This window comes from Furipterus horrens, unplaced genomic scaffold, assembly GCF_987537825.1.
Source record: "Furipterus horrens unplaced genomic scaffold, mFurHor1.1.pri manual_scaffold_13, whole genome shotgun sequence".
Lineage (NCBI taxonomy): Eukaryota > Metazoa > Chordata > Mammalia > Chiroptera > Furipteridae > Furipterus > Furipterus horrens.
Genome location: NW_028327183.1, coordinates 55,515,009 through 55,541,698, shown reverse-complemented (window position 1 = coordinate 55,541,698; position 26,690 = coordinate 55,515,009). Strand labels below are relative to the sequence as shown.

The 26,690-nt window shown below is 55.7% G+C and overlaps 2 protein-coding genes and 1 pseudogene across 2 annotated transcripts; all 3 read right to left on the bottom strand.

Moving 5' to 3' along the window:
• Positions 1–1,315: 1,315 nt before the first annotated feature.
• LOC149995453 (leukocyte immunoglobulin-like receptor subfamily A member 5) lies at positions 1,316–2,813 on the bottom strand (annotated as a pseudogene).
• Positions 2,814–5,401: 2,588 nt separating this feature from the next.
• Positions 5,402–9,742, bottom strand: LOC149995452 (leukocyte immunoglobulin-like receptor subfamily A member 6). The gene is made up of 7 exons (XM_090259233.1): positions 9,709–9,742; positions 9,486–9,521; positions 9,033–9,314; positions 8,570–8,881; positions 8,070–8,351; positions 7,483–7,782; positions 5,402–5,656 (listed from the first exon to the last, which is right to left on the bottom strand). Exons 1-7 carry the CDS (start codon positions 9,740–9,742, stop codon positions 5,520–5,522), a joined length of 1,383 nt encoding a protein of 460 aa, XP_090115359.1. The 3' UTR covers positions 5,402–5,519.
• A 3,823-nt stretch (positions 9,743–13,565) lies between these two features.
• On the bottom strand, positions 13,566–22,291 carry LOC149995451 (leukocyte immunoglobulin-like receptor subfamily A member 6). Its single transcript, XM_090259232.1, has 13 exons — positions 22,173–22,291; positions 22,017–22,052; positions 21,549–21,833; positions 20,982–21,404; positions 19,977–20,036; positions 19,707–19,839; positions 18,235–18,379; positions 16,047–16,104; positions 15,890–15,925; positions 15,421–15,705; positions 14,944–15,276; positions 13,875–13,946; positions 13,566–13,716 (listed from the first exon to the last, which is right to left on the bottom strand). The coding sequence occupies exons 1-13, from the start codon at positions 22,204–22,206 to the stop codon at positions 13,580–13,582; spliced, it is 2,037 nt and encodes a 678-aa protein (XP_090115358.1). The 5' UTR covers positions 22,207–22,291; the 3' UTR covers positions 13,566–13,579.
• Between the last annotated feature and the right edge of the window lie 4,399 nt (positions 22,292–26,690).

Here is a 26,690-nt window from a genome sequence, read left to right as displayed (position 1 = left end):
CTCCGGTGTCGGAGGAAGAGGAAGAGGAGGAAGAGGGACAGCAGCAGGACGAGGGCCACTGAGACCCCGATCAGGACGATCCAGTACCATGGCAGACCTTGGGCAGGAGTGACATCATCTGTGAGCCCAAGATGCCATTTAATGAGCACCTACTGTGTGCGAGGCACGTGCTGGGTCTGTTGTTCATCTCCTCTGACCTCACAGCCCTCAGGCCCCACCCCCAGTGCACTGAGGTTCAGAGAGGTTACCCATGTGCCCCAGGTCATCGGGGACAGGACCTGGGACGTGGAGTCCCTGTGCTCTCCTCATGCTGCCCCCAGGTGGCTGCAGCCCTGAGCTCTGGGCTCCTCCTCAGCAGGGGGCCTGTCCTCTCTCACATGGAGCCGAGGGTCCTTCCTTACTACCTGCCCCCAGCACAGCAGGGACACGGGTGCGGCAGAGGTGCGGGGTGGGCCCTGTGTCTCCCGGGTTGTCTCCCCCCTGCACGCCCTCTTGGGAGGGTCGGGCTGGGTTGAGGCGCTGCCTTCCTGAGCCTGTGAGGCCCCTTATGTCACCAAATGTCACCGCAGTCTGTGGGCAGGAGGGGACCAGGATGAACAGACAGAACCCGACCCTCAGGGAAGAGAAGGGACCCCTGAGCCCACCGCGGGAGCAGCGGAGCCGGGACCGGAACCAGGTCTGACTCCTGGCCTCTCCCTCCTGTGAGCTGAGCACCTGAGCTGAGGGAAAGGCCTGAAACCCCGAACCACTGTCCTGTCTGTCCCTCCCTGCTACAGAGGGGACAGACCCCAGCCCACCCCATCTGGCGGGGGGCTGCCCTGTGAGACCCCCATCCCAGGGAGTCAGAGGCAGACTGAAAGGAAATCTAAGATCTGGCCCACAATCCTCTCCTTCTGCTCATGGAGACACTGCGGCACAGACAGAGCGAGGACGTGCCCAAGTCCGCGTCTCCTGAGCTGCCTGCACTCCCATAGGACTCAGCGCTGTCCCCCACGGATGCCCCACCTGCCCCCCACAGAGACCCCCACTTACCGCTCTGCTGACCTGACTCTGTGGTGGGGGGCCCTCTATTCTCAGAGCCGCCTGGAAATTCAGGATGGGGGTGAGGGGTGGGGGCTGCCTTCTCCCCACCTGACTCTGGCTCCTCTTCCAGCCTGGGCCCCACATGTCCCTCTGCCATGCCCCCCCCCCCATTATCACCTGCAGCCTCAGGGCCCTGGGGGCCTGTGGCTCCCGGCATCTCTGCCTGACTCCCTGCCCCTGTGACCCAGCCTTTCCCTGAGTGTCCAGGGGACCCAAAAGCCCTGATGGACCCTCAGAACTTCCAGGGCTGCTCTGTGCTCCCTCTGAGCAGAGGTCTCAGTGACGCAGCAGCTGAGGGGATGGGCCCTGTGGGTGGGGGGCAGGGGCCCCCAGAGGGTCCTGGAAGGGGGACAGAAGCGGCTGAGGGTCGGGGACTAACCCTGGACTTGTCATCAGATGCTTTCCCTGCGTCAGTTCTGTTGCCCGCAGACATTGCCCTGCCCAGCCCACATGCCACCTCTGAACCCAAGAGAGGGGGAGGGGAGGCAGGACAGGGAGGGTCTCTGAGGGGCACATCTCTGCTGGGCGACCATCACTTAGACCCCTCAGTCCCCTCCAACCTCAGATGTCTCCTGGGGACACCACCCCGAGCTGACGGCCCAGGAAGGATGGGGTCAGGGGCCCTCACCTGAGACCAGGAGCTCCAGGGGGTCACTGGGCTCTGACCATTGCAGGGGCCGGTCCCCAAAACAGCCGTAGCATCTGAACATCCACGTGCAGCCGGGGGTCACGGGGCCCACGGGGTACAGGGCCTGCTCCTGCCCACTGGGGTGTGGCTGTGAGTCCAGGGTCCAGGAGAGCCTGTCCTCTCCTTCCTTAGTCAGAATGAACCTGTCAAATCCCCCCCATGAGACACACTGGAGGGTCACGTTCCCTCCTGGGGTCACGACAGGGCTGGGCAGGGCTGAGAGGCTGGGTTTACCATAGGATACTAGGAGAGAAAAAGGCAGTGAGTTAAATGGGGCTCACACCTCCCTTATGTCCCCAGAGCTGGGCTGTGAAGGGGAGACACCCTGAGAGCACCCCCGTCCTGAGGGCAGAGCCTGAGGCTGGGACCCCTGAGTGCCCTCTCACCTGTCACCACCAGCTCCAGGGGGTCACTGCGCGCTGACCAGCCAGCAGGGCTGTGGTAGTAACAGCGATAGCTCCCTGCAGTGTCCCGTGTCATGTATGCGATGGAGAAGTTGACCCTGTCCCTGGGATCCAGTGGCTTCTGTCTGTCCCAGGGCACTGAGCTTCCCTCTCTGTCCACACGGTACTCTTCAGCCTCCAGGGTCCCCTGACACCAGATGGCCACAGGGTTCCCCTAGGGGATTGCAGGCCCTGGCTCAGCCCAGAGGGTGGGTTTGGGGAGGGTCCCTGGAAGGAATCAGGGGCTGGGTCACAATTATTTCCGAACCCCAGTGCCCAGCTGTCAGCCCCGAACATCTCAGATGTCCTTCATCCGTCAGCCCAGACCTGCTGCTCTCCACCCCCAACCTCCCAGGGGGTGGCCTCTTGTCCCAGTGAGGACAGGGACATGGGACACGGGGGGAGACTCACCTGCCTGCACTGGGGTCCGCAGGCCCACGCTCAGCCCTGGAAGAGAGGCGCTGTGAGAGACCTGCCGTGAATCCTGGGCAGGACCCTCCTCCTGTGAGCCCCCGAGTCCTGGGTCCTGGCAGAGCGGGGCTTCCCCTCCCTCCTCACGTCTCACCCAGGCAGAGCAGGACCGTGAGGGTGGGGGCCATGCTGTCTCTCCTCTTTGGACCCCGCTGTACAGAAGGAAGAGGCCCCGGTGTCCTCAGGGTAGACAGACGCACAGGGTGTGGCCACTGGGAGGCTGGCCCTCCCTGTCACCGGGTGTCACGTCAGCAGCCTCTCAGGAAGGGAACAGGGTCTCCCCAGGAGCCCGGCCCTCATTCCCATGATGGAGCTGGAAACAGACCCCAAGCCTCCTGGGATGCTCCTTGCAGGTGAGGTGACCCAGGGCACGTCCTTCCAGGTCAGAGCCTCCCCTTGGGGACCCCCCCCCTCAGCCATCCATCAGCATCTGCCTGTGTGTCCTCCCCGTGGACAGCGGCCACCCAGGCCCTGCAGGTGCTTCAGGAAGACGTGGGCCCTGTGCCTGCAGAGCTCAGACCACAGAGACACGTCTCCCTCTTGCTGTGCAGGCAGGTCCCTTGTCACTGTGAGCATGAGCACCAAGGACACATGCAGGGAAGGAGGGGAAGGAAACACATGCCCCTCCCCCTGGCCCCAGAGTGTGGCTTCTTTGTATAACAGCCCTGCACCAACTTCTCCTTTTTTGTAGCAACGGCGTCCACCCCGCCTCCCTGGGAACCAGCCTCAGAGTCATTCCTGCCCCTCAGGAGCCATTGTCCCTCAGAAGAGCTGTTCCCTCATCCTATGGCCCCTTCTTCACTTACAGCACAATGACTGGGTTACTTCTTCCATTTGGGGGAGAAAGCTGATTCCTATTGAAATATTCCTCTGTGGTCCACAGCCTGTGTGACCTGAGCGCTCATGTTCCATCAGTCCCTGAGCTACCGTTTCCCCGTTGGCATCATGTCATGAACCTCCGTCCTCAGAGGGCCTTTGGGGTCAGTGTTCCTGTGTGTGTGGGCGGGATCCATCCTTGTTCATTTCATCTGATGAAGATGTTGGGCTGAGACATGAGAAGTCAGGTGATGGACCCCACAGTCTAAGGTGGGCTACAGCTATGCCCACTCAAGAGCTGGTGCCATTTTAGAGGGAAAAAAACAAAAATGAAAGTTTCCAAAATGGAGAAAGAACTACAAAATAGAAAAGTGACCAAAGCTGGGGCCTCTCTGTATCCAGGGGTCCCCAGAGTGGAGGCTCCTGCCTCTGTGTGGGCATGACAGGTACTCCAGGGTCCCCATAGCAGGGAGATCTTTCACTAGGTGCAAACTGGAAGCTCTGTGGTCCTCTCGACCATCCCGGATGTCTCTGCCCACTGATCCAGTGCCAGGACACAGCATTGAGTCATGTCGTGTGTATGTTTGTGTGTGTGTGTGTGTGTGTGTGTGAAACAGACTCAGTCCAGTCTAGTCTGACATGGGTGTCTGTCCAGGTCTGAGTGTGAGGCTCACCTTGGAGTCATGCCTGCCAGGCACATCCCAGTCAGATGCTCAGTTTGAGCAGCAAATATGATTGGGAGAAGTAGCTGCAGCTCTCCACCCGCTCTCAGTCCTGAGGCCAGGACAGCCCTGGGAGGGACTGTGTGTGGAGAACCAGGTGTGTGTGCTCTGAGGTGAGTGTCAGCAGGGATGGACCCAGACTCACAGTGGTGTGAGCACTGCCTACAGAGTCAGTAACGGGGGTCGTCATATCTGAGGAAACAGTTCATGGAGGATAGATAATAGTCCTTTTATTTTATATTTAGATTTCTGAAAAAATAAAGGAGCCACTGGTATTCTTCAAATAACAACAGGGGTTATATTATAGAGGAATATCGAATTTCAGAATCAAATTAGGAAAACATCTTAGAGGTAGGAAAAAAATGGAAATACACTCAAAACATTTTTTCCATCAAGGTGAAGATACAGCTGAAGATACAATTATGAAACTGGAAGGCAGCAACGAGGAAATATTTAGGGTGCAATACAGGGGGAGTGGAATTAGACAGTTAAATACAGGGAGACTAGAAAGAGAGAAGCCCATGGATATGGGGAGTTTCGGGAAAAAGTGGTGAGGATGGCATCTGCTACAGCCCAAGAGGCTCATAGCTGGGTGTTTTGCAGAGAAGCAGAGAGCACACCCAGTGCCAGGGAGCACAAATCTAGACTTAAAAAAAAAAATTATTTCAAAGAGTTGGTTTCGCAGCCCACTGCCTGGTGCTTGCTTCAAACATCAATGTGCTCATTCAAACTGATGGCATTTCTGAAGAAACTCTTATCCAATGAGGACACAAAGAGCTTGATGTGTCCAGAGGGCATTTTTAGGAATGATTTCAGATTTATCTGTCCTAATAAGGATGCTAGTTTTTAAAAAACAGGGCCCTACTTATATGCATGTATTCTGTTCTCTGAAACATATTCTGTGTTCTGAGCTGAAGAGAAGTCTAGATCAAGGGATGTGCCTAATAAAAATAAGGAAGAATGTAGACTCACATATGACAGTGAACCAGAGCATGAAGGTGCGGATCCAAAGAAGACACAAATGTAGTCTCATGGCATTGAAGTGACAAGTGAAGGGAATTGTTCTAAGAAAATCGGTAATGGTGGGAGGACATGTCTGCAGTTTAATAGCACCAGAGTCTCTACAGGCAATGCTTGAGACGTATTTCATCATGTCAGCAACTCGTACTGCTCTTGACATTCTGTACAGTCAGTCCCCTCACATTGTGCTCCAGCTATTTTTCAGAACTTCCTGCTCAACAAGATTTATTTTCAAGAATCTACCTCATTGAATGGTGGACTTGTTGCCTTCTCTGTTCACATTCTCACTGCATTGTGGGCCCTCCTCTCGCTGTCTCGAGCCTGAAACAGCAGCACCCCGAGGGCCACCAGGACCAAGCCAGCAATGCCCATGCGGATGAAATTCTGCACTGTGTAGTCTTGGAGGAGGGAGGCTAAAAAAAATGGGGGTAAAGAGGTCATAGAGGTCAGGGCAGACTCAAATCACCCAAGTCCCCCTGAATAACCACCAGGGCACCTGCATTTCATTGACAGAGATTTACGACCTGAGCCCAGTCCCATAACTGAGATTTTCTCCTAAGCTCCAGTCTTGGCATATGGATTGTTTTGTGATCATCCCAGAGCATCAGCTGCTCCAGAGGAAAAGAAAACAGATAGGATGTGAATGGGGAGATGGGGGGAAGCTCAAGTCCTCTCTTTTCTGATCCTGAATGGGCCTCTACCACCAACATTGCCAGATTTTGTCCCCAAGGTGAGCATTTCGGGTGTCTTACCTTGAATTTTATTAGAAAACAAAGGTGAACATGCAGGAATGTAATTTGTCCTGAAAGTCATGGCATGAGGGAGTGAAGGGCTTGGTCTACCTGCTCATTGCTCTGTCTCAGCTAGCATCTTTTATCTGTGACTTGGGAATATAATTTCCATGTGACCATTCTTTCAAAAATAAATGATATCATATGTACAACACAGAGTTTTTGGATCATGCATTAACATAACCCATAAGTATTCATTCATTTTGTAATCTAATAGGAAGATTGATAAGAAATTAGCAAAATGATAAAATAAAATATTTAGATGAAGACCTGCATGGAGTTACAGGCCTCTGTATATACAAGATAGGCTCTCATAATGTGACAAATAAAATTCCAGGAAATATAAGGACCTCTGAGAGGTGGAGGGCACTGACATGATTTCCTATGAGAGATGTTTTGGAAAATGACCTGATTCAGCTGACAACCTGGTGCTCATGGAAATAGAGCAGAAGTCCTGCCATCTCTCCACGCCCACGTAATGACATTGGTCCCTGGTGGAGACAGGACATGCTCAGAGTGGACTCATGTTCTTTCTCCCACAAGCATTCACAGGCACCAAAGCTCTCAACTGATTTAGCTTTTTCAAATCTGGGCCGTATAGGCTTCTGCTGTGAAAGGTGAGAGGACCACATCCCAGATACGGAAGGATTCTGTCACTGGGAACGTTTCAAGGAGGCTGAGCCAACTGCACTTCAGCCTAGACTCCCAGTGGATCCTCAGTCACCCTGACCCAGAAACGAGAGGCCCCCTTTACTCTGTCTTCCTCTGTGGGCCTCAGTGCACAGGTGCCGGGATGACGCCGGACCCTGGAATCAGCACCACGGACAGAGGCAGGCTTGGCGCCCACTCTTTGCTCCCCACCTGAGCTGGGCATCTTCCCCTTCATGCATCTCCTCCCATGCTGACCACACAGGACCCAGTGACCTCAGCGCTACTTGAGACATGCGGTCCCATCCTTAAGTCTTCACCGTAATCCCCGGGATATTAGAAACAAACCCTTCTGTAAATATGTGATGTGTTGAAGCATAAACTCAGAAACTAGCATAGGACAGGTGGAGTCTGTGTGTCCTCTAGGCTAAGAGGACTCTGCTACCCCATAGACGTGAAGTTTGTCCGTGTGCGTGAGGGTCTGTGAGCCCCAAATGCTGCCTGAATCATGAACCAGAGGAGGAAGTGGGGCTGTGCCTGCCTCTTCACGTCCCATTTACTTTCCCCAAATGTTGGCCCTTCACCCTCTTCAGTCCCCTCCATGCACACGCCCAGCACCTCCTGGATCCTCAGACAGGGTGAGGCCTAGAGAGGGGGGGACACCCCGTCTTCTCCATCGCTTTATGGGGTGAGATTCCCCCTATTGGTGACTTCACTGTTTCTCTTTTCTCCCCATCCCAGCCCAGAGCTCTCCTGGGACAGAGTCTGCTCCCTCAGTGGACAGGGTAGGAGTCCCTCACCTGAGACCGTGAGCTCCAGGGCGTCACTGGGCTGTGACAGCAGGTAGGTGGAGGTGCTGAGTGAGCTGTAGCACCTGTAGGTCCCTTTGTCACCTGAGGTCACAGGACCCATGACGAAGTTGGCCTGAGAGGGGGCGGCCGTGTCCTGCAGACGAAGCTGCCGGGGAGGGTCCAGGGACCCCTCCCTGTGCAGGTGGAAGGTATCAGACCTGACCTCGGATCCACACCGCAGGGTCACGTTTGCTCCCACGGGCACTGAGGGCCCTGGCTGGGCCGAGAGGGAGGGTTTTGTGTACAGTCCTGGGGGAGAGGAGAGGTGTGATGTGCAGAGTCACTCCCGTGCCCCAATTCTTGGCCCAGAGCTGAGGGATTATGTTGTTCCCCAGGGACGCTGTCTGGGACACTCTCTGTCCCCCTGGGTGGCTCTCCTTCATCCCCATGCCCTGAACTCCCCCTTCCTGACTCCTCCCCCTAAATCTCAGCCCCTCCCAGCCTCTGCTCCAGGTCCGTCACCTGCACCCCACACCACCACGGTGACCCTGGGCTGAGCCCTCAGCAGACAGGACAGGACCATGCAGGGTCCTCACCTGCGATCAGGATGTCCAGGGGGACGCTGGGGGCCGACCACGCGTGGGAGAGGCTGAGGCCGCAGTAGCACCTGTACCGGCCCCCGTGGGTGCGGTTCACCCGGCCCAGGGGGAAGTCGGGGCTGGGCTGCCCACTGAGACGCTGGGGGGCTGGGAGCCCCGCGTCCTTGGTCAGAGCAAATCTGTCACAGCCGGGCTCTGAGCGACACTGGAGGGTCAGGCTGTCTCCTCGCAGCAGCAGTGCGCCCGGCTGGGCCGAGAGGGAGGGCGCCCTGTACACGCCTGGGGAGGGGGGTCGTCAGCACCCATTGGACACACACCCACAACCCACGGGGCCGCAGGGACAGTTCTCCTGGTCCCTCCCTGAGCCTCCCCCTGTGGTCTGTCCCCAACACACCAGTGTCCTTGACCCCACGACCCCCAGGGCTCTACTAGGCACAAGGTTCAGATCAGTTACTTGGGTACAGGAAAGAACTGAAGACAAGTGTGGGCCACCTCACCTGTGACCTCGATGTGCAGAGGGTCACTGGGGTGTGACCACAGGTCGGGGAAATGGCTGGAAGAGCTATAGCATCTGTAGGTCCCCCCATGGGAGGAGCTCACGGGGCCCACAGGGAAGGTGGCCTGCGTACACCACCACCCAGCAGAGGACCTCAGTTCGGGTTCCATGCTTCGGGGCGGGTCAGCCCCTCCCTCCGTCAGCAGATACATGGTGCCCATGATGTTCCGTGATCTGCACAGGAGGGACACGTTCCCTCCCGCGGCCACCACGGGGCTGGGCTGGGCTGAGAGGGAGGGGGCCTCGTCCACTCCTGAGGGAGAAGGAGGACAGGAGGTAAAGGGACTGTCACCCCACCTTCCCCAGGTGTGGGCTGTGAGGAGTGAGGCCCCTAAAGCCACACTGTTCCCTTCAGCCTCTGAGGAGGAGTCCTCAGTGGAGAGGGGACCCGGGTTCCCCCTCACCTGTCACCACCAGGAGCAGCGGGTCACTCCACTCAGACAGTGTGTTCCCAATGCTGTAGGCACAGTGGTATAGTCCTGCGTGGTGTGCGCTCACGGACTGAATGAGGAACCCGGACTTGCTGGGATCCTGTGCAGTCCTCATCAGCCAGGTCTCAGAGCTCTTCCCTATATACAGAACGTAGCCATTTGCCCACAGAGGCCCCTGACACCAGATGGCCACAGGGCTCCCCCTGCTGACCACGGGGCCTGGGTCAGCCCAGATGGTGGGTTTGGGGTGGACTCCTGGAAAGGAAGAGACATGAAGTGTCAGGGGTGTCCTTGTTCCCCCAGTTTCCCCAGCTGTCTGTCCAAGGTCGCTCCCACACTGGTGACCATCAGCAGAGACCCACTGTGTGCCCCTAGATGCCCAGTGGTGATTTGGGGCTGAAGCAGGAGGTCTGGGGGAAAACTCACCGGCGTAGATCTGGTCCCATGGGCCCCAACACAGCCCTGGAAGAGAGTGGAAGTGAGACTCCCCCCCACCCAAAACAGGGGCTCCAGAACTGCTCTGGGCCCCTGAGCACTGGGGTCAGACCTGGGTGAGCACACCTATCCATCCTCTCGGGACTTCTGTCCCCACTCAGCCTCCTCGGTCCTGGGTCCGTTTTGGGAAGCTTCTGTTTTCCTCCAAACTCACCGAGGCAGAGAAGGGCAGTGAGGGTCGGGGTCATGGCGCTGTCTCCCAGGGTTCCCGGTGTCAAGATGGCATACGGGGCCCACAGAGCCCAGAAGGACAGACAGACACACTGGAGTGATGAGGTCCTGGCTTGTGGGACAAGTCACAGTTTCCTTCTCTGCCGCAATCTGGTGGAGGAGACAGCAGGCTCTAGGAACTTTCAGACCAGAATGAGTCTCAGCAGACCCCACCACACACCTGCCTCTGCCTCATGGGAAATGCAAATCCAGAGCGTGACACCTGTCCTGGAACAGGAGGGGAGAGGACACAGGGCAGGACTCTGGTGCATCTCTACTTCTGTTGTAGCTCCGGCTTTTCCTTTTCTAGAACCCACATGACCTTGGGAATTTCACTTCCCTTTCCCCAGAATCTAAATACAGATTTACTTCCCGCCTTTCTCCATCCCTGCAACCAACCAGTTTTTACTGAGCAGTTGCCTGTCCTGCATGAAGTTCACTGGGGGAGGTGACCTCACCCCCCCCGGACACTCTCAGTGCTGGTCAGTGACACCAGGCAGCACAGTGTGTAGGCAGTGGGTGATGTGGGTGTCATTTCTATAATTTGTTGAGAAGGAGAAAAACAGGACAGAAAGAATCAGGGGCCTCTGGCACCTTAGTCATGGCGTGTGGGGACCTGCTGGTGAGGGAGGGGCCGGGACACCTTGGGGGTCAGCACAGGGCGCTGAGGAAGGAGGTGATTCTTCTACAGACACATAGTCACCAGCGAGTGCTGTGCCCTGTCACATGGGCCTCTGCTCCCAGCAGGTGCTCCTGGGCTTGTCTTTAAGGTATTGGAAGCCTGTTGATTACTGGGGTGTGTGAGCAGATGGCTGCTTCGAGAAGATTCCACTCCGTGGGGAACAGACCTCAGGGGTGAGGAGCAGGTGATAAACTGATGAAGCTCCAACCCCTTTTCACCCCCATGGAATGAGCTGCTCAGTCCTCTCAGCAGTTTATGACAATTTCTCATGAAAGCCTAACACAAACCCCACAACAGAAGTACATCTGAAGCTGCATGAGAGGCTTCCGGGAGACATCTTTGTCATTATCTGGTCTAGGACGTGTGCAGAGGCCTCTGCTCTGAGCAGGTTGGCACAGGGAGCACCATGACAAGGCACCGTGTGGTCACAACCCAGCTGTGAGGGTCTGGGGAGGGGGGGTGGTCACTGGAATGGGTCTGGTTTGCTGGCAGGTATGGGGACATGCCCTGGCTTGGTGGAAACTCTCTCCCTTGCATAGGTTTCAGGATCGTGGGTGAGGAGAACTGAGTTGACCTGGGCACTGATTTCTGTCTGGGAAGAACAGAGGCGGCAGTTCTCTCTAGAGGAGAAAAGCCCTGAACTCCTTTTCCTTGTGCCTTTTATTGAGAAGGGTACACAGTCAGGATACACAAGTCACCAATTAATCCCAAAGGCTTTGGCTACTATTAACTTCTAGGGATTACAGATAACAATGGAAGGAGCACAGTGACAGCTTTAGGTCAAGGTGCGCGGGATTCTCGTGCCAGGGAATGATCAGGTGCAGATTTTCAAACATTTTTTTTGGCCTGTGATTTTGGGCATTCTGTTTATGTTAAGGAGGCGATACACAGAGCAGCACAAGCTTCACAGCATCATGTACATCCTTCAAGCCTGACTTCCCACGGGAACCCTTGGTGCAACTATTGGGCCATGCCTGCCTCCAGCCTTCCCAGTTTTCCGGTTGAGACTTACAGGCCTCTTGCAAGGCATAGCACACAGTGGGGCTACAGTTCCCAATAGCACAGAAAGCTGCCCTCTACAGGGAGGAGGGAGCTCTGCTTGGGGTGGAGAGTTGGGCTCAGCCCGCTCGTCAGCCACAGGCACCATCAGGTAGAGGGACTCTGTGTGACTGCAGTGAGGGGACCCTGTGGGAAGGCTCCGTGCAGGGGAGGGGCCGGGACAGGTGAGCTCAGGTCCCCCAGGGGAAAACACCTCCACTAGGCAGGAGGGTTTGTAGGAGGCAGAGAGGAGGCTGAGGATGTCACACCCACAGGAGGTCCTGGGTGTTCAGCTGAGGGGAAGGTGATGGTGAACTGGTCCCAGAAAGAAGGTCTGGGGTCAGGGCTGTGGGTGTGTCCCTTGGGTGGGGGAGGGGAGGAAGGGCGGAGGGACCGTCTACTCTCTGCCTGGGTTGTTTCGAGGCGCGTACAAGGCTGTCTCAGGACGGAGGACCCCAGGGAGGAGCAGGGGGCTGGGAGCCGTGGTGACACCGTTCCCTGACCCACAGCGGGAGCCCCCCCGCCATCCAGCCTCGGTGTGTGATTGTGTCCCCCTCACACTTCCTCTCTCTGACTCCCACGTGTCTGTGAGCAGGAGACCTTCTCCGTCTCTCCCATCCCGTCCGCTGAGGCCCGTGTGCCCCTCGCTGCCCTTCTCTGTGCGTGAGGGACTCCTCACCTGACACTGATTCCACCCCCACGCCCTGGGCAGAGGCACCAGGTGCGGACAGTTCACAGGCTGTGATTTACAACATGGAGAAGCACTTACTGACCGTCTGTGTTGACCAGTAACTTCCGCTCTATCTTCCTCATCGCAGAGACGTTGGAAGCTCAGCTCTCACGGTTGTCGTGAGGAGCAGCAGCGCCCGAGACATGAGGACCCTCCATCTGGTGTCATTTCTGGGGCCTGACTGAGACCTGGGCAGGGGGACGTGTGCAGGAAGCGCTGCTTGGGGGCCGCAGGCCTAGCCCCACCTACAGCCTGCAAGGGACTCAGAGCTCCAGGCCGTCCTTGAACGGCAGGTGAGCACAGACAGAAAGGACACAGTAATGTGCTGCTCACCCTGGACCCTGCACCCCCACACCCCGAAGTGAGAGTGGGCTCCCACCAGGGGGCTGAGCCCTGAGCACTGGGCCCTGAGGGCATCTCAGACCTGGGGGCTCCCGCCTCCCATGAAACGGCATGGGAACTGGGTGCAACCTCTAAGGTAAAAGGGACCCACAGGGAACCATGAGGTTCACCTGCATTTCTTTCTTCCTTTTTTTTTTTTGATTTTTCAATTACAGTTGTCCCATTTTTCCCCCATTTCTCTCCCCCAACCAGCCCACCCCCTCTCCCGCAATCATATCCCTCCCCGTTGTCCGTGTCCATGAGTCATTCATACACGTTCCTTTTTGATGATGTAAAATTCTTGTAACAGAATTGAGCCTTTTAAAGCATAGAATTCCCTGGAGTTGAGTAAATTCACGACGCTGCACCATCACGTCTCTCTAGTTTCAGAGGTTTTCATGCCCCAAATACCACCAAGCTGTCCAGCTCCCATCTCTCCTGCACGTCAGCCCCTGAGAAACCACCTGATTTCTGTCTCAATGGGCTCCCTACTCCTGGACATTTTATATAAAATGACAGAAAATGGGATCTTTTGTGTTCATCATTTTATTGAGCTGCAGAAGTTTGATGTTCACCCACAATACGGCAGGTGTCCATACCTTGTTCTTTACATTTAAAAAAATCATTCTGGGTAATGAAGACACAACAATTGTTCATATGAATGGGATCCGGCATGAAGGGGTATAGATGTGAATCCAAACCAGCTGTGTGGGCGACCCTCAGGCCACAGGGGTGAGAACAGAAGGACCGTCAACGGGAATCCGTGATGACCGGAAGGGACAGCCCCACAGTGGGATGGAGGAGGCATCTCTCCAGGAACACGGATCGCGTTTCCTGCCCCCAAACCTCGCTGGCCATGTCTGCTGCCCTAGACGACCTCAGCAGCACTAGCCCCAGCTGCGGCCGAGACTGTCCTTCACCACGTCCTCGGTCATCAGATGGGCTTGGCTCCTCCACTCTGAAAGGTGCCCGTCCCCTCTGTGTTCACGTCCCGGCTGCAGCGTGGGCCCTCCTCTCGCTGTCTCGAGCCTGAAACAGCAGCACCCCGAGGGCCACCAGGACCAGACCAGCCACACCCATGCGGATGAGATTCTCCACCGTGTAGTCCTGGGGGTGGGAGGCTAGGGATTGTGGGGAAAGAGGTCACAGAAATAAGAAAGATAGAAGTCACCCCCAAATCATGGATGTCCACCCAGGGCACCTGCCTCCCTCTGACAGGACCTGACCCTCTGCCCCAGCCCCGTCACTGAGGACTTACCCTGCTCCCCACTCCTGGTACCTGGGCTGTTCTGTGATGGGCTGATGGTGCCGGCTGCTCCTGAGAATGACAAAAGGTAGGACCTGACCCAGCCTGTCCCTGCGTTCTCAGGTCTAATACCCACTTCTCGCAACATAAGCTCTGTGTTGTCCTTAGTGACACCTTTCTCTGCAGTGGGAGGTTCTCTCTGGAATCCTTGTCGCTCACATGAATACAGATCCCCATTTTTCCGTCCCGGTGGAACCTATTTTGGTGGTTCCCCAAGTTCACAACAGTTTTCTCTCCTATTCAATGCAGCTCTCCTCTGCTCTGGTTTCAGTCAGGGACCGAGGATCATGTTATTTAATTGCTTTGGGAGGAGAGTGCCCACTTATTCTATAGCTGAGGATGCAGGTATTTGGATGAGGGGATGGTGGTCTTTGATTCCTATGTCAGGAGCCCATTGGGTTGAGGGTCTGGGCCTGACCCCTTTTTAACCAAGTTAGTTCCATTCACCTGGTGTTTCATAATTATTTACTCCATCAGTAATAAGTCTTTTCATAGTCAGGACTGCCTACCATAGGATATGTGTGCGAGTTTATTATGCTTGTATATAATTTACATGTATGCACATATATGCACACATATACACACTTACACATTAAAGCACACACAGATCTATGCATATTATTTGCAAACACTAGTGCTGAGTCAGTACGTCATTATGAGAGCATTTCTGGTTTTCTGTGGCTGAGCAGAAAAATAGGAAACCTGTGAATACACACCGGATGAAATATGCTGGTCAGACTCACACACACACACACACACACACACACACGCACACTGAGGGAAGGAGACTATATCAGGTGCAAGGAGGCAGGTCTGCTCTGGGCAGGGTCAGGAGTGAAGGTCTTCCTTGGACGTGACCGTTGAGCTGATTTCTGAACGGGGAGGAGGGGCCTGAGCAGCCCCGTGAGGACCCGTCGCCCTCCCTGAGCCTCCCGCTCTCACTGCTTCTCACTCCCAGGGCCTCTGGGCCCAGAACCCTGGCACCTCCTCCCCTGACCGGCCACCAGGGCTGCCCCTGAGACCTGCCTCCCCACTAAGTCACTCAGGGGCCAGGGTGAGTTGTCCTCACCTGAGACCAGGAGCTCCAGGGCGTCACTGGGCTGTGACCACTCCTGTGGGGTGTGCCTGTAACAGCCGTAGCATCTGAACGTCCACCTGCGGCCGGGGGTCACGGGGCCCACGGAGAACAGGGCCTGCACCTGCCCACCAGGGTGTGGCTGTGAGTCCAGGGTCCAGGAGAGCCTGTCCTCTCCTTCCTCAGTCAGAATGAACCTGCCAAATCTCCCCCATGAGTGACACTGGAGCGTCACGTTCCCTCCTGAGGTCAGGACAGGGCTGGGCAGGGCTGAGAGGCTGGGTTTGCTGCTGTAGGATCCTAGGGGAGAAGGAGGCAGTGAGTTAAATGGGGCTCACATCTCCCTCATGTCCCCCAGGGCTGGGCTGTAAGGGGGAGACACCCTGAGAGCACCCCCTTCCTGAGGGCAGAGCCTGAGGCTGGGACCCCTGAGTGTCCTCTCACCTGTCACCACCAGCTCTAGGGGGTCACTGAGCTCTGACCAGCCAGCGGGGGTGTAGTAGTAACAGCGATAGATCCCTGCAGTGTCCCATGTCATGTTTGTGATGGAGAAGTTCACCTTGTCGCTGGGATCCAGCAGCTTCTTCCTGTTCCAGGGCCATGGGCTTCTCTCTTTGTCCACACGGTACTCCTCAGCCTCCACGGTCCCCTGACACCACATGGTCACAGGGTTCCCCCTGGGGATTACACGGCTTGGCTCAGCCCAGAGGGTGGGTTTGTGGAGCGTCCCTGGAAGAAATCAGAGGCTGGGTTATAAGTCACTTCGCAACCAAATTCCCCAGCTGTCAGTCCCAAACATCTGAGACATCCTTCATCTGTCAGCCCTGACCTGCTGTTCTCAATCCCCAACGTTCTATGTGGTGGCCTCTTGTCCCCAGTGAGGACAGGACCTGGGACACTTGGGAAGACTCACCTGCCTGCACTGGGGTCCTCAGGCCAACGATCAGCCCTGAAAGAGAGATGCTTTGAGAATCTTGCCCTGAATCCTGAGCAGGACCCTCCTTCCCGTGAGCTCTCGAGTCCTGGGTCCTGGCAGAGCAGGGCTTCCCCTCCCCATCCTCACGTCTCACCCAGGCAGAGCAGGGCCGTGAGGATGGGGGACATGCTGTCTCTCCTCAGTGAGCCCCGCTGTGCAGAAGGAAGAGGCCTCGGTGTCCTCAGGGTAGACAGACGCACAGGGTGTGGCCACTGGGAGGCTGGCCCTCCCTGCCACGAGGGTGTCACGTCAGCAGCCTCTCAGGAACAGGAACAAAGTCTCCCCAGGAGCCCGGCCCTCATTCCCATGATGGAGCAGAAAACAGACCATGAGTCTCCTGAGACGCCCCTTGCAGGTGAGGTGACCTGGGGCACGTCCTTCCAGGTCAGAGCCTCCTACACGGAGCCCCCTCCCCCTCAGCTGTCCATCAGCACCTGCCTGTGTGTCCTCCCCATGGACAGTGGTCACCCGGGCCCTGCAGGTGCTTCAGGAAGACGTGGTCCCTGTGCCTGCAGAGCTCAGACCACAGAGACATGTCTCCCTCCCGCTGTGCAGGCAGGTCCGTTGTCACCGTGACCATGAGCACCAAGGGCACATGCAGGGAAGGAGGGGAAGGAAACGCGCCCTTTCCCCTGGCCCCAGAGTGTGGCTTCTTCCTATAACAGCCCCAATCCAACTTCTTTTTTTTTGTAGCAACGGCGTCCACCCGCCTCCCTGGGAACCAGCCTCTCAGTGCCCTTGTTCCTCAGAAGAGCCGTCCCCTCATCCTGCGGCCCTGTCTTCATTTATGGAACAACGAGTGGGTTACTATTTTTATTTGGGGGAGAAAGCTGATTTCTACTGAAATATTCCCGTGTGGTCCACGACCTGTGTGACCTGAGGTACCGTTTCCCCATCGGCATCATGTTGTCATGAACCTCAGTGCTCAGAGGGTGTTTGGGGTTAGCGTTCCTATGAGGATGGGGCGGGGTCCATCCTTGTTCATTTCAGATCCCATGAAGATGTTGGGATGAGACATGAGAAGTCAGGTGATGTTCCCCACATGGGCTTGTCTTTAAGGTATTGGAAGACTATTCATTACAGGGGTGTGTGAGCAGATGGCTGCTCCGAGAAGATTCCACTCCATGGGGAACAGACCGCAGGGGTGGGTGTGGGTGATAAACTGATGAAACTCCAACCCCTTCTCACCCCCATGGAATGAGCTGCTCAGTCCTCTCAGCAGTTTATGACAATTTCTCATGAAAGCCTAACACAAACCCCACAACAGAAGTACATTTGATGCTGAGTGAGAGGCTGCCGGGGGACATCTTTGTCATTATCTGGTCTGGGACGTGTGCCGAGGCCTCTTCTCTGAGCAGGTTGAATCAGGGGGCACCATGACAAGGACCGTGTGGTCACAGCCCAGGTGTGAGGGTCTGGGGAGGGGGGTGGTCACTGGGATGGGTCTGGTTTGCTGGCAGGTATGGGGACGCGCCCCGGCTTGGTGGAAACTCTCTGTCCTCCAGAGGTTTCAGGATCGTGGGTGTGGAGAACTGAGTTGACCTCGGCACTGATTTCTGTCTGGGGGGAACAGAGGCGGCAGTTCTCTCTAGAGGAGAAAAGTCCTGAACTCCTTTTCCTTGTGCCTTTTATTGAGAAGGGTACACAGTCAGGATACACAAGTCACCAATTAACCCCAAAGGCTTTGGTTACTATTAACTTCGAGGGATTACAGATAACAATGGAAGGAGCACAGTGACAGCTTTAGGTCAAGGTGCGCAGGATTCTTGTGCCAGAGAACGACCAGGTGCAGATTTTCATACATTTTTTTTTGGCCTGTGATTTTGGACATTTTGTTTATGTTAAGGAGGAGATACACAGAGCAGGGCAAGCTTCACAGCGTCATGTACATCCTTCATGCCTGACTTCTCACGGGAACCCTTGGTGCAACTATTGGGTCATGCCTGCCTCCAGCTTTCCCAGTTTTCTGGTTGAGACTTACAGGCCTTTTGCAAGGCATAGCGCACAGTGGGGCTACAGTTCCCAATACCACACAAAGCTGCCCTCTACAGGGAGGAGGGGGTTCTGCTTGGGGTGGAGAGTTGGGCTCAGACCGCTCGTCAGCAACAGGCACCGTCAGGCAGAGTGACTGGGTGTTGCTCCAGCGAGGGGACCCCTGTGGGACGGCTCCGTGCAGGGGAGGGGCCGGGACAGGTGCACTGAGGTCCCCGAGAGAAAAACACTCCTCTGGTTGGGAGGGTCCACAGCAGGTCAGCGAGGAGGGTGAGGGGGGTCACACTTACAGGAGGTCCTGGGTCTTCAGCGGAGGGGATGGTGGTGTTGAACTGGTCACAGAAAGAAGGCCTGTGGTCAGAGCTGTGGGCATGTCCCTTGGATGGGATGAGGGGTGTAAGGGTGGAGGGCCCATCCCCTCTCTCTCCTGGTTTCCTGCAGGGGTCAATGGGACTGTCTCAGGACTGAGGACTGCAGGGAGTAGGAAGAGGCTGAGGAGCCTCACACTTCCTCTCTGACTCCCGCGTGTCTGTGAGCAGGAGCCCTTCTCCGTCTCTCCCATCCCGTCTACTGAGGCCCGTGTGCTCCTCGCTGCCCCTCTCTGTGCGTGAGGGACTCCTCACCTGACACCGCTCTCATGGTTGTCGTGAGGAGCAGCCGCGCCCGAGACATGAGAGGACACTGCATCTGGTGTCATTTCTGGGGCCTGACGCACGCATGAGGGACTTGTGCAGGAAGCGCTGCTTGGGAGATGCAGGCCTCCCCCACTTCAACCGCCAGTCTGAAAGGGCCTCAGAACTGCGGGTTGTCCTTGGTTGAGTGACAGGTGAGCACAGACTGAAATAACAGAAATGCGCTGCTCACCCTGGAATCTGCACCCCCACACCCCCGAGTGAGGGTGGGCTCCCACCAGGGACTGAGTCCTGAGCACTGGGCCCTGAGGGCATCTCAGACCTGCGGGGCTCCCGCCTCCCATGAACCGGCACGGGGACCGGGTGCAACTTCTAAGTTAAAAGGGACCCACAGGGAACCATGTGGTTGACTAGCATTTGTTTTTGATGAAGTAAAATTCACAAAACATAGAATTAAACCGTTTAAAGCATAGAATTCCCTGGAGTTTAGTAAATTATGATGCTGCACCATCACGTCTCTCTAGTTTCAGAGGTTTTCATGCCCCAAAGGAAAACACCAAATCATCCGGCTCCCATATCTCCTGCACGTCAGCCCCTGAGAAAACACCTGATTTCTGCCCCAATAGGCTCCCTTCTCCTGGACATTTCATATAAAACCACAGAAATACGATCTTTTATGTTTAGTTTTTTATTTAGCTGCATAAGTATGATGTTCACCCACAATATTGCAGGTGCCAATACTTTGTTCTTTACATTTAAAAAAACTTTCTGAGTATTGAAGACATCACATTTGTTAATATGAACGGGATCTGACATGAAGGGGTGTAGATGTGAATCCAAACCAGCCATGTCAGTGACTCTCAGGCCACAGGGGTGAGAACAGAAGGACAGTCAACGGGAGTCCGCGATCACCACAAGGGACAGCCCCACAGTGGGATGGAGGAGGCGTCTCACCAGGAACATGAATTGCGTTTCCTGCCCCCAAACCTTGATGGCCACGTCTGCTCCCCTGGACGATCTCAGCAGCAGTTCCCCAGCTGCGGCCCAGACTGTCCTCCACCACATCCCAGGTGATCAGATGGGCTCCATGCTCCCCCACTCTGAACGGTGCCCGTCCCTTTCATGTTCACGTCCCGGCTGCAGCGTGGGCCCTCCTCTCGCTGTCTCGAGCCTGAAGCAGCAGCACCCCGAGGGCCACCAGGACCAGACCATCCACGCCCATGCGGATGAGGTTCTCCACCATGTAGTCCTGTGCGTGGGAGGCTAGGGATTGTGGGGAAACAGGTCACAGAAATAAGAAAGATATAAGTCACCCCCAAATCATGGTTGTCCTCCCAGGGCACCTGCATCCCTATGACAGGACCTGACCCTCTGCCCCAGCCCCGTCACTGAGGACTTACCCTGCTCCCCACTCCTGGTACCTGGGCTGTTCTGTGATGGGCTGATGGTGCCGGCTGCTCCTGAGAACCACAAAAAGATGGGACCTGACCCAGCCTGTCATTGAGTTCTCAGATCTAATACCCGCTTCTCGCAAAATAGGCTCTGTGTTGTCCTTAGTGACACCTCTCTCTGCGGAGGAAGGTGCCCTCTGGAATCCTTGTCGCTCACACAAATGCAAATCCCCATTTCTCTGTCCTGGTGGAACCTATTTTGGTGGTTCCCCACGTTCAAAACAGTTTTCTCTCCTATTCAATGCATCTCTCCTCTGTTCTGGTTTCAGTCAGGGACCCAGGACCATGTTATTTAATTGCTTTGGGAGGAGAGTACCCACTTATTCTATAGCTGAGGCTGCAGGTATTGGAATGAGGGGATGGTGGTCTTGGATTCCTATGTCAGGAGCCCATTGGATTGAGGGTCTGGGCCTGACCCCTTTTTAACAAGTTCATTCCATTCACCTGGTGTTTCATAATTATTTAATCCATCAGTAATAATTCTTCCACTAGTCAGGACTGCCAACATAGGATATGTGTGCGAGTTTATTATGCTTGTATGTAATTTACATGTATGCACACATCTGTGCACATATACACTCTTTCACATACAAGCACACACAGATCTATTCGTATTATTTGCAAATGCTAGTGCTGAGTCAGTACGTCATTATGACAGTATTTCTGGTTTTCTGTGGCTGAGCAGATAAGTAGCAAACATGTGAATCCACACCTGATGAAATATGCTGGTCAGACACACACACACACACACACACACACACACACACACATGCGCACTGAGGGAAGGAGTCTATATCAGGTGCAAGGAGGCAGGTCCGCTCTGGGCAGGGTCAGGAGTGAAGGTCTTCCTTGGACGTGACCGTTGAGCTGATTTCTGAACGGGGAGGAGGGGCCTGAGCAGCCCCGTGAGGACCCGTCGCCCTCCCTGAGCCTCCCGCTCTCACTGCTTCTCACTCCCAGGGCCTCTGGGCCCAGAACCCTGGTGTCTCTGCCCCTGACCGGCCACCAGGGCTGCCCCTGAGACCTGCCTCCCCACTAAGTCACTCAGGGGCCAGGATGAGTTGTCCTCACCTGAGACCAGGAGCTCCAGGGTGTCACTGGGCAGTGACCACACCTGGGGGGTGTTCCTGTAACAGCCGTAGCATCTGAACGTCCACCTGCGGCCGGGGGTCACGGGGCCCACAGGGAACAAGGCCTGGAAGATCCCACTGGGCTGTCGCTGTGAGTCCAGGGTCCAGGGGAGCCTGTCCTCTCCTTCCTCAGTCAGAATGAACCTGTCAAATCCCTGCCGTGAGCCACACTGGAGGGTAACGTTCCCTCCTGAGGTCACGACAGGGCTGGGCAGGGCTGAGAGGCTGGGTTTGCTGCTGTAGAATCCTAGGGGAGAAGGAGGCAGCGTGTTAAATGGGGCTCACACCGCCCTCACGTCCCCCAGGGCCGGGCTGTGAAGGGGAGACGCCCTGAGAGTACCCCCTTCCTGTGGGCAGAGGCTGAGGCTGGGACCCCTGAGTGTCCTCTCACCTGTCACCACCAGCTCTAGGGGGTCACTGGGCTCTGACCAGCCAGCGGGGCTGAGGTAGTAACAGCGATAGCTCCCTGCAGTGTCCTGTATCATGTATGCGATGGGGAACTTGGCCTTGTCCCTGGGCTCCAGTGGTTTGTTTCTGTCCCAGGACACTGGGCTTCCCTCTTTGTCCACACGGTACTCTTCAGCCTCCAGGGTCCCCTGACACCAGATGGTCACAGGACTCCCCCAGGGGATCACAGGGCCTGGCTCAGCCCAGATGGAGGATTTGGGGGGGATCCCTGGAAGGAACCAGGGGCTGGGTCACAAGTCATTTCGCAACCCCAGTGCCCAGCTGTCAGCCCCGAACATCTCAGACGTTCTTCATCCGTCAGCCCAGACCTGCAGTTCTCCACCCCCAACCTCCCAGAATGTGGCTTCTTATCCCAGTTAGGAGAGGGACCTGGGACCCTGGGGCGACTCACCTGCCTGCACTGGGGTCCGCAGGCCCACGCTCAGCCCTGGAAGAGAGGCGCTGTGAGAGACCTGCCCTGAATCCTGAGAGGGACCCTCCTCCCCGTGAGCCCCGAGTCCTGGGTCCTGGCAGAGCAGGGCTCCCCCTCCCCCTCCTCACGTCTCACCCAGGCAGAGCAGGGCCGTGAGGGTGGGGGCCATGCTGTCTCTCCTCTGTGGACCCCGCTGTGCAGAAGGAAGAGGCCCCGGTGTCCTCAGGGTAGACAGACGAACAGGGTGTGGTCACTGGGAGGCTGGCCCTCCCTGTCACGGGGTGTCACGTCGGCAGCCTCTCAGGAAGGGGAACAGGGTCTCCCCAGGAGCCCGGCCCTCATTCCCATAGTGAAGCAGGTAACAGGTCTCGAGCCTCCTGAGATGCGCCTTGCAGGTGAATCGACTCAGGGCATGTCCTTCCAGGTCAGAGCCTCCCCCATGTGCCCCCCCCTCAGCTGTCCATAAGTACCTGCCTGTGTGTCCTCCCCGTGGACAGCGGCCACCCAGGCCCTGCAGATGCTTCAGGAAGACGTGGTCCCTGTGCCTGCAGAGCTGAGACCACAGAGACACGTCCCCCTCTCGCTGTGCAGGCAGGTCCAGTGTCACCGTGACCATGAACACTAAGGGCTCATGCAGGGAAGGAGGGGAAGGAAACAAGCCCCTCCCCCTGACCCCAGAGTGTGACTTCTCTTCTACCCCAGCCCCTCATGAACTTCTCCTTTTTCTTGGCAACAGCGTCCACCCACTCCTTCCAGGAAACCAGCCTGACTCACTCCTGCTCCTCCGAGCCCGTTCCCTGGGCAGAGCTGTCCCCACAACCTGCGTTCTGCCCTCTGGTCTTCACCCCTTGAGGACAATGAGTGGGTTAATGCACTCATTTGGGTGACAAAGCTCATTCTTAGTTAAATGCTCCTCCACCATCCACTGCCCTTGTGTTATTGAGCAGTAATATTTGGTCTCTGGGCCTCAGTTTCCCCACCTGCAACGTGTAGTCATGAACCCCCACTCATCAGAGCAGCTGTGGTTAGCTGTGCCTGGGACATGGAGGGACCCGTCCTTGCTGATTTACAGATCCGATGAAGATGTGTGGGCTGAGAAATGAGAGGATCACGGTACCTGACTCTACAGTCAAGGTGGACGATAGACAGGCCCCCTCAAGAGCCCCCATGTGCTCCTAATTTCTGAAATACACACCAGGCTCAATGCAGAAAAGGAGAAGTAAAAGTTCCCAGTATCACAGGCACCTACCACAAATAAAACAGGCCAAAGCTGAGTGGCCGCCAATGCCTGACATGAGCAAAGGGTCATCTGATGGGTGGCTCCATTCTGTGGTCAGAAAAGATTCTGCCGGGTACTCCCACGCAGGGAGGGGACTTGGGGCAAGAAGGCAGTTGGAAGAAGTGTTTCCCCCTCCCCAGCTTTGGGGGTGGGTGCTGGGATATCTCTGCCCACTGATGGCCCATGGTCAGCACTGAGTCACATCCCCTGTGTGTGTGAAGCCGAGTCAATCCAGTCTCATCTGACATGGGCGTCTCTGAAGGTGTGAGTGTGAGGCTCACACTGGAGCCATCTTTTCTTTTTGTAAAATATTTTATTTATTAATTTTCAGAGAGAGGGGAAGAGAGGGAGAAAGAGAAGGAGAGAAATATCAGTGTGTGGCTGAGCTCACCACCACCACCCCCAACTGGGGACCCAGCCTGAAACCCAGGCATGTGCCCTGACTGGGAATCAAACCTGCGACCCTTTGATTCACCGGCCAGCACTCAATCCACTGAGCCACACCAGCCGGGGCTGGAGCCATCTTTTCCAGGCACAACATGGTCAGATGCTAAGTTTGGGGAGCGCACACCACGGGGTGGGGCACGTTAGCCCTTTCAGGTCTGAGTATCGGACAGAAAAATCTCTATGGACAAGTGGACGTGTGGGAAGTTCATTTCCAACAGGAATGGACATCAAGAAGAAACCCTCCAAACGACACCTGGTGGTGTGAAAGGCTGTCTACAGAGCCATTAATGGGACTCAGATTTCTGAGAAAACACTAGGAGTATATGGAACTCATTTTAACACAAGCGTGTTCCAATATGCGGGAAAAATAAAGAAGGAAATTTAATTCTTTAAAAAAATTAAAGGTTATTATATAGAAGAAGACAGAATTTTATAAACAATTAGGCACCTACTTTAGAGGTAACAGAATAAATGACAATCTGATTTAACACGCTGCCAATATTTGGTGCAGCATGGGGACGATAGCGCTGCAGGTGCAATGACAGTGGGAAGGGAACGCGGAGGGAGCTCTGCGGGACGCACTACGCGGGGCCTGGAGTAGGACATGACGACACAGGGGGACCAGACGGAGGGAGGCCCACGGGGTGGGGGTTGCAGGGGCAAACGGGGAGCACGGCGTCTGCTGCGGCCCGAGGGGCCCCGGCTGCGGTTTTGCAGAGAAGCAGAGGGAACGCGCAGAGCCCGGGAGCGTGGGTGTGGGAACGAACGGCGAGTCCTCACGTTCACGGCGAGTGGGAGAAATTGACAGACGCTGACCTTCAGACAAAAGCAAACCCTAGAAACTAAAGGCAGGGGCATAAAGTCATGGTCTAACTGTGAGTGAAGAACTCTGCACTCGCCCAATGCGACGGGAGCAGCGTCGGTCCCGGGGGGCGGGGGGCGGGGGTGCCCGGGCCCTGCTGTCGCAGCCGCCGGCTCCCGAGAAGGCGAAGGCGAGGGGTCAGGCCTCCGCGCGCTCCGAGCATCCAGAACACGCGGTCGCTACAGGCTGGTCGGCCGTCAGCCCCGCCGCCGCCATCGGCTGCCGTCGCTCTGACTCGGGCTCCCCCAGCGGCGCCCGTCTCCCCCAAAGGCCCCTCCCTGCGGCCCAGTTCCTTCGGGGCACCCGGCGGTCTACACTGTCCTTCCTTCCTTAGGCGGACCTGGCGGCGGCTGGACCGCCCGCGCGGACGGACGTATGCAAATGAAGCGTATGCAAATGAAGCGCATGCAAATTAACCTGTCCCCCGCTTCCCCCAGAAGAAATGAAGATGGGCTTTGCTCCTTCCCAGAAGAAGTGCTGAGGGACCTAGCGCGACACACAGACCGGGAAAGTGGGGAGATGTAATAACCTGTTGAATGTGTTGATGTGTGGACTCACCCTAACCGGAAAGTGTGTTTTTGGAAAGATGTGGAGTTGGCGCCCGCAGATTTGTGATAAGCGCTCTGGAGAGACCTTTTAGCGGATTCAAAAGTCTTTTTAATTCATTTTTCTGTTTTTCTTTCAGTTCTTTTTTGTCTTCTTCTCTTTTCTTTTTTGCCTCTTTTGTTTCTTTTTACCTATTCTCATCCTGTCTCTCCCTTTCTCTTTCTCTTTCTCTTCCACCCATCCCTATTTTTGTCTTTTCCTACAATAAATGTGATACAGAAACCCAACTGTTCTCTGAGTGATTTCTCAGAACAAATGTATCCTGGCAGGCAGAGTAAGTTTCCATGTTATTTTCTTCTTTTTCTATTTATCAATTTTTTCTTTACGGTTTTATTTACATATTTTCAGAGAGAGGCAAAGGGAGGGAGACAAACATCGATATGTGGTTGTCTCTTGTGGGCCCCCCAACTGGGGACCTGGCCTGCAACCCAGGCATGTGTCCTGACTGGGAATCGAACCGGCAACGCTTTGGTTCACAGGCTGGCAATCAATCCACTGAGCCACACCAGCCAGGGATGAATCTATTCTTTTAAAATACATGACGACATATCTACAATGCACCACGCAATCTTTCTAGGCGCAAGGATTGCCACACTAAATGTAAGCTCCAATTACTCATTCAGTTTGTAGTCTAGATAGAGGTGTTGATAAGAAAATGCAAAAAGGGATGTCCCATGGTTAAAGGGGAAGCCACTATCCCACATACAGCCAGGTGTGGACTTTGAGGGATGAATTTCCCCTGAGGCCACACTCTGACCCCTTTTGCTGTAAGGAGGAATCCGCAGTGGGTGGGGACCCGGCTCCTTTCTCTGTTACCTGTCACCCCCAGAGGGAGGGGTCACTCTTCTCTGAGTAGCCCTTGGAGCTGTGGAAGGCACAGTCCTATCACCCTGCAGCATGTGACTTTGTGGATTCAATGGGGGACTCGGTCTTGTTGCTCCGGTCCTATGGGGCCTTGAATCCCAGTCCCCAAAGCCCCTCTCTTTATACAAACTGTAGAGACAGGAGCTGGCAGAGACCCTCTGACACAGACAGTCACAGGGCCTCTCTGGGGATCAGTCCGGACGAAGGGTTTGGGGAGGACCCCTGGAAAGGAATCAGACCTGAAGCATCTGGGGTGCCCTTCTCCCCTCTCAGCTGCCTCAGCTGTCACCCCAGACCCCATCCAGACCGATCACCACCAGCCCAGACCAGCTGTATCCACCCAGCTGCCAAGCAGGCTTACTGGGATGAAGCAAGAGGTCGGGGAAGCATCACCTGCCTGTACCAGGTCCCGTGAGCTCTGCCGCATCCCTGGAAGTGTATGTAGACATACTCCATACAGTGACAACATAAATATGTGAGGATAAAGGAGCTCTACGCCCATAGGGTTTTTACATTTCCCTGGAGGAGGTAAAGGACTGACTCTGACGTGAGTGTGTTGAGTTAGTTATGCATGAGGATGTCCCCAACAACCACT

What these genes read in the sequence shown, in the direction of transcription:
- LOC149995452 (XM_090259233.1), bottom strand. Translation starts at nt 9,742, where the DNA reads ATGACCCCGACCCTCACTGCCCTTCTCTGCCTCG. An exon ending in ATGGGACCAGATCTACGCCG is followed by an intron (nt 9,315 to 9,485) that starts GTGAGTTTTCCC and finishes CTTCCTTTCCAG; the next exon opens with GAGTCCACCCCAAACCCACC. An exon ending in GCTGCTCCTGGTGGTGACAG is followed by an intron (nt 8,882 to 9,032) that starts GTGAGGGGGAAC and finishes CTTCTCCCTCAG; the next exon opens with GAGTGGACGAGGCCCCCTCC.
- LOC149995451 (XM_090259232.1), bottom strand. Translation starts at nt 22,206, where the DNA reads ATGGCCCCCACCCTCACGGCCCTGCTCTGCCTGG. An exon ending in TGGGCCCAGAGGCCCTGGGA is followed by an intron (nt 20,037 to 20,981) that starts GTGAGAAGCAGT and finishes TGTGGTTCTCAG; the next exon opens with GAGCAGCCGGCACCATCAGC. An exon ending in CACGGCCCTGCTCTGCCTGG is followed by an intron (nt 15,926 to 16,046) that starts GTGAGACGTGAG and finishes TCTCTCTTTCAG; the next exon opens with GGCTGATCGTTGGCCTGAGG.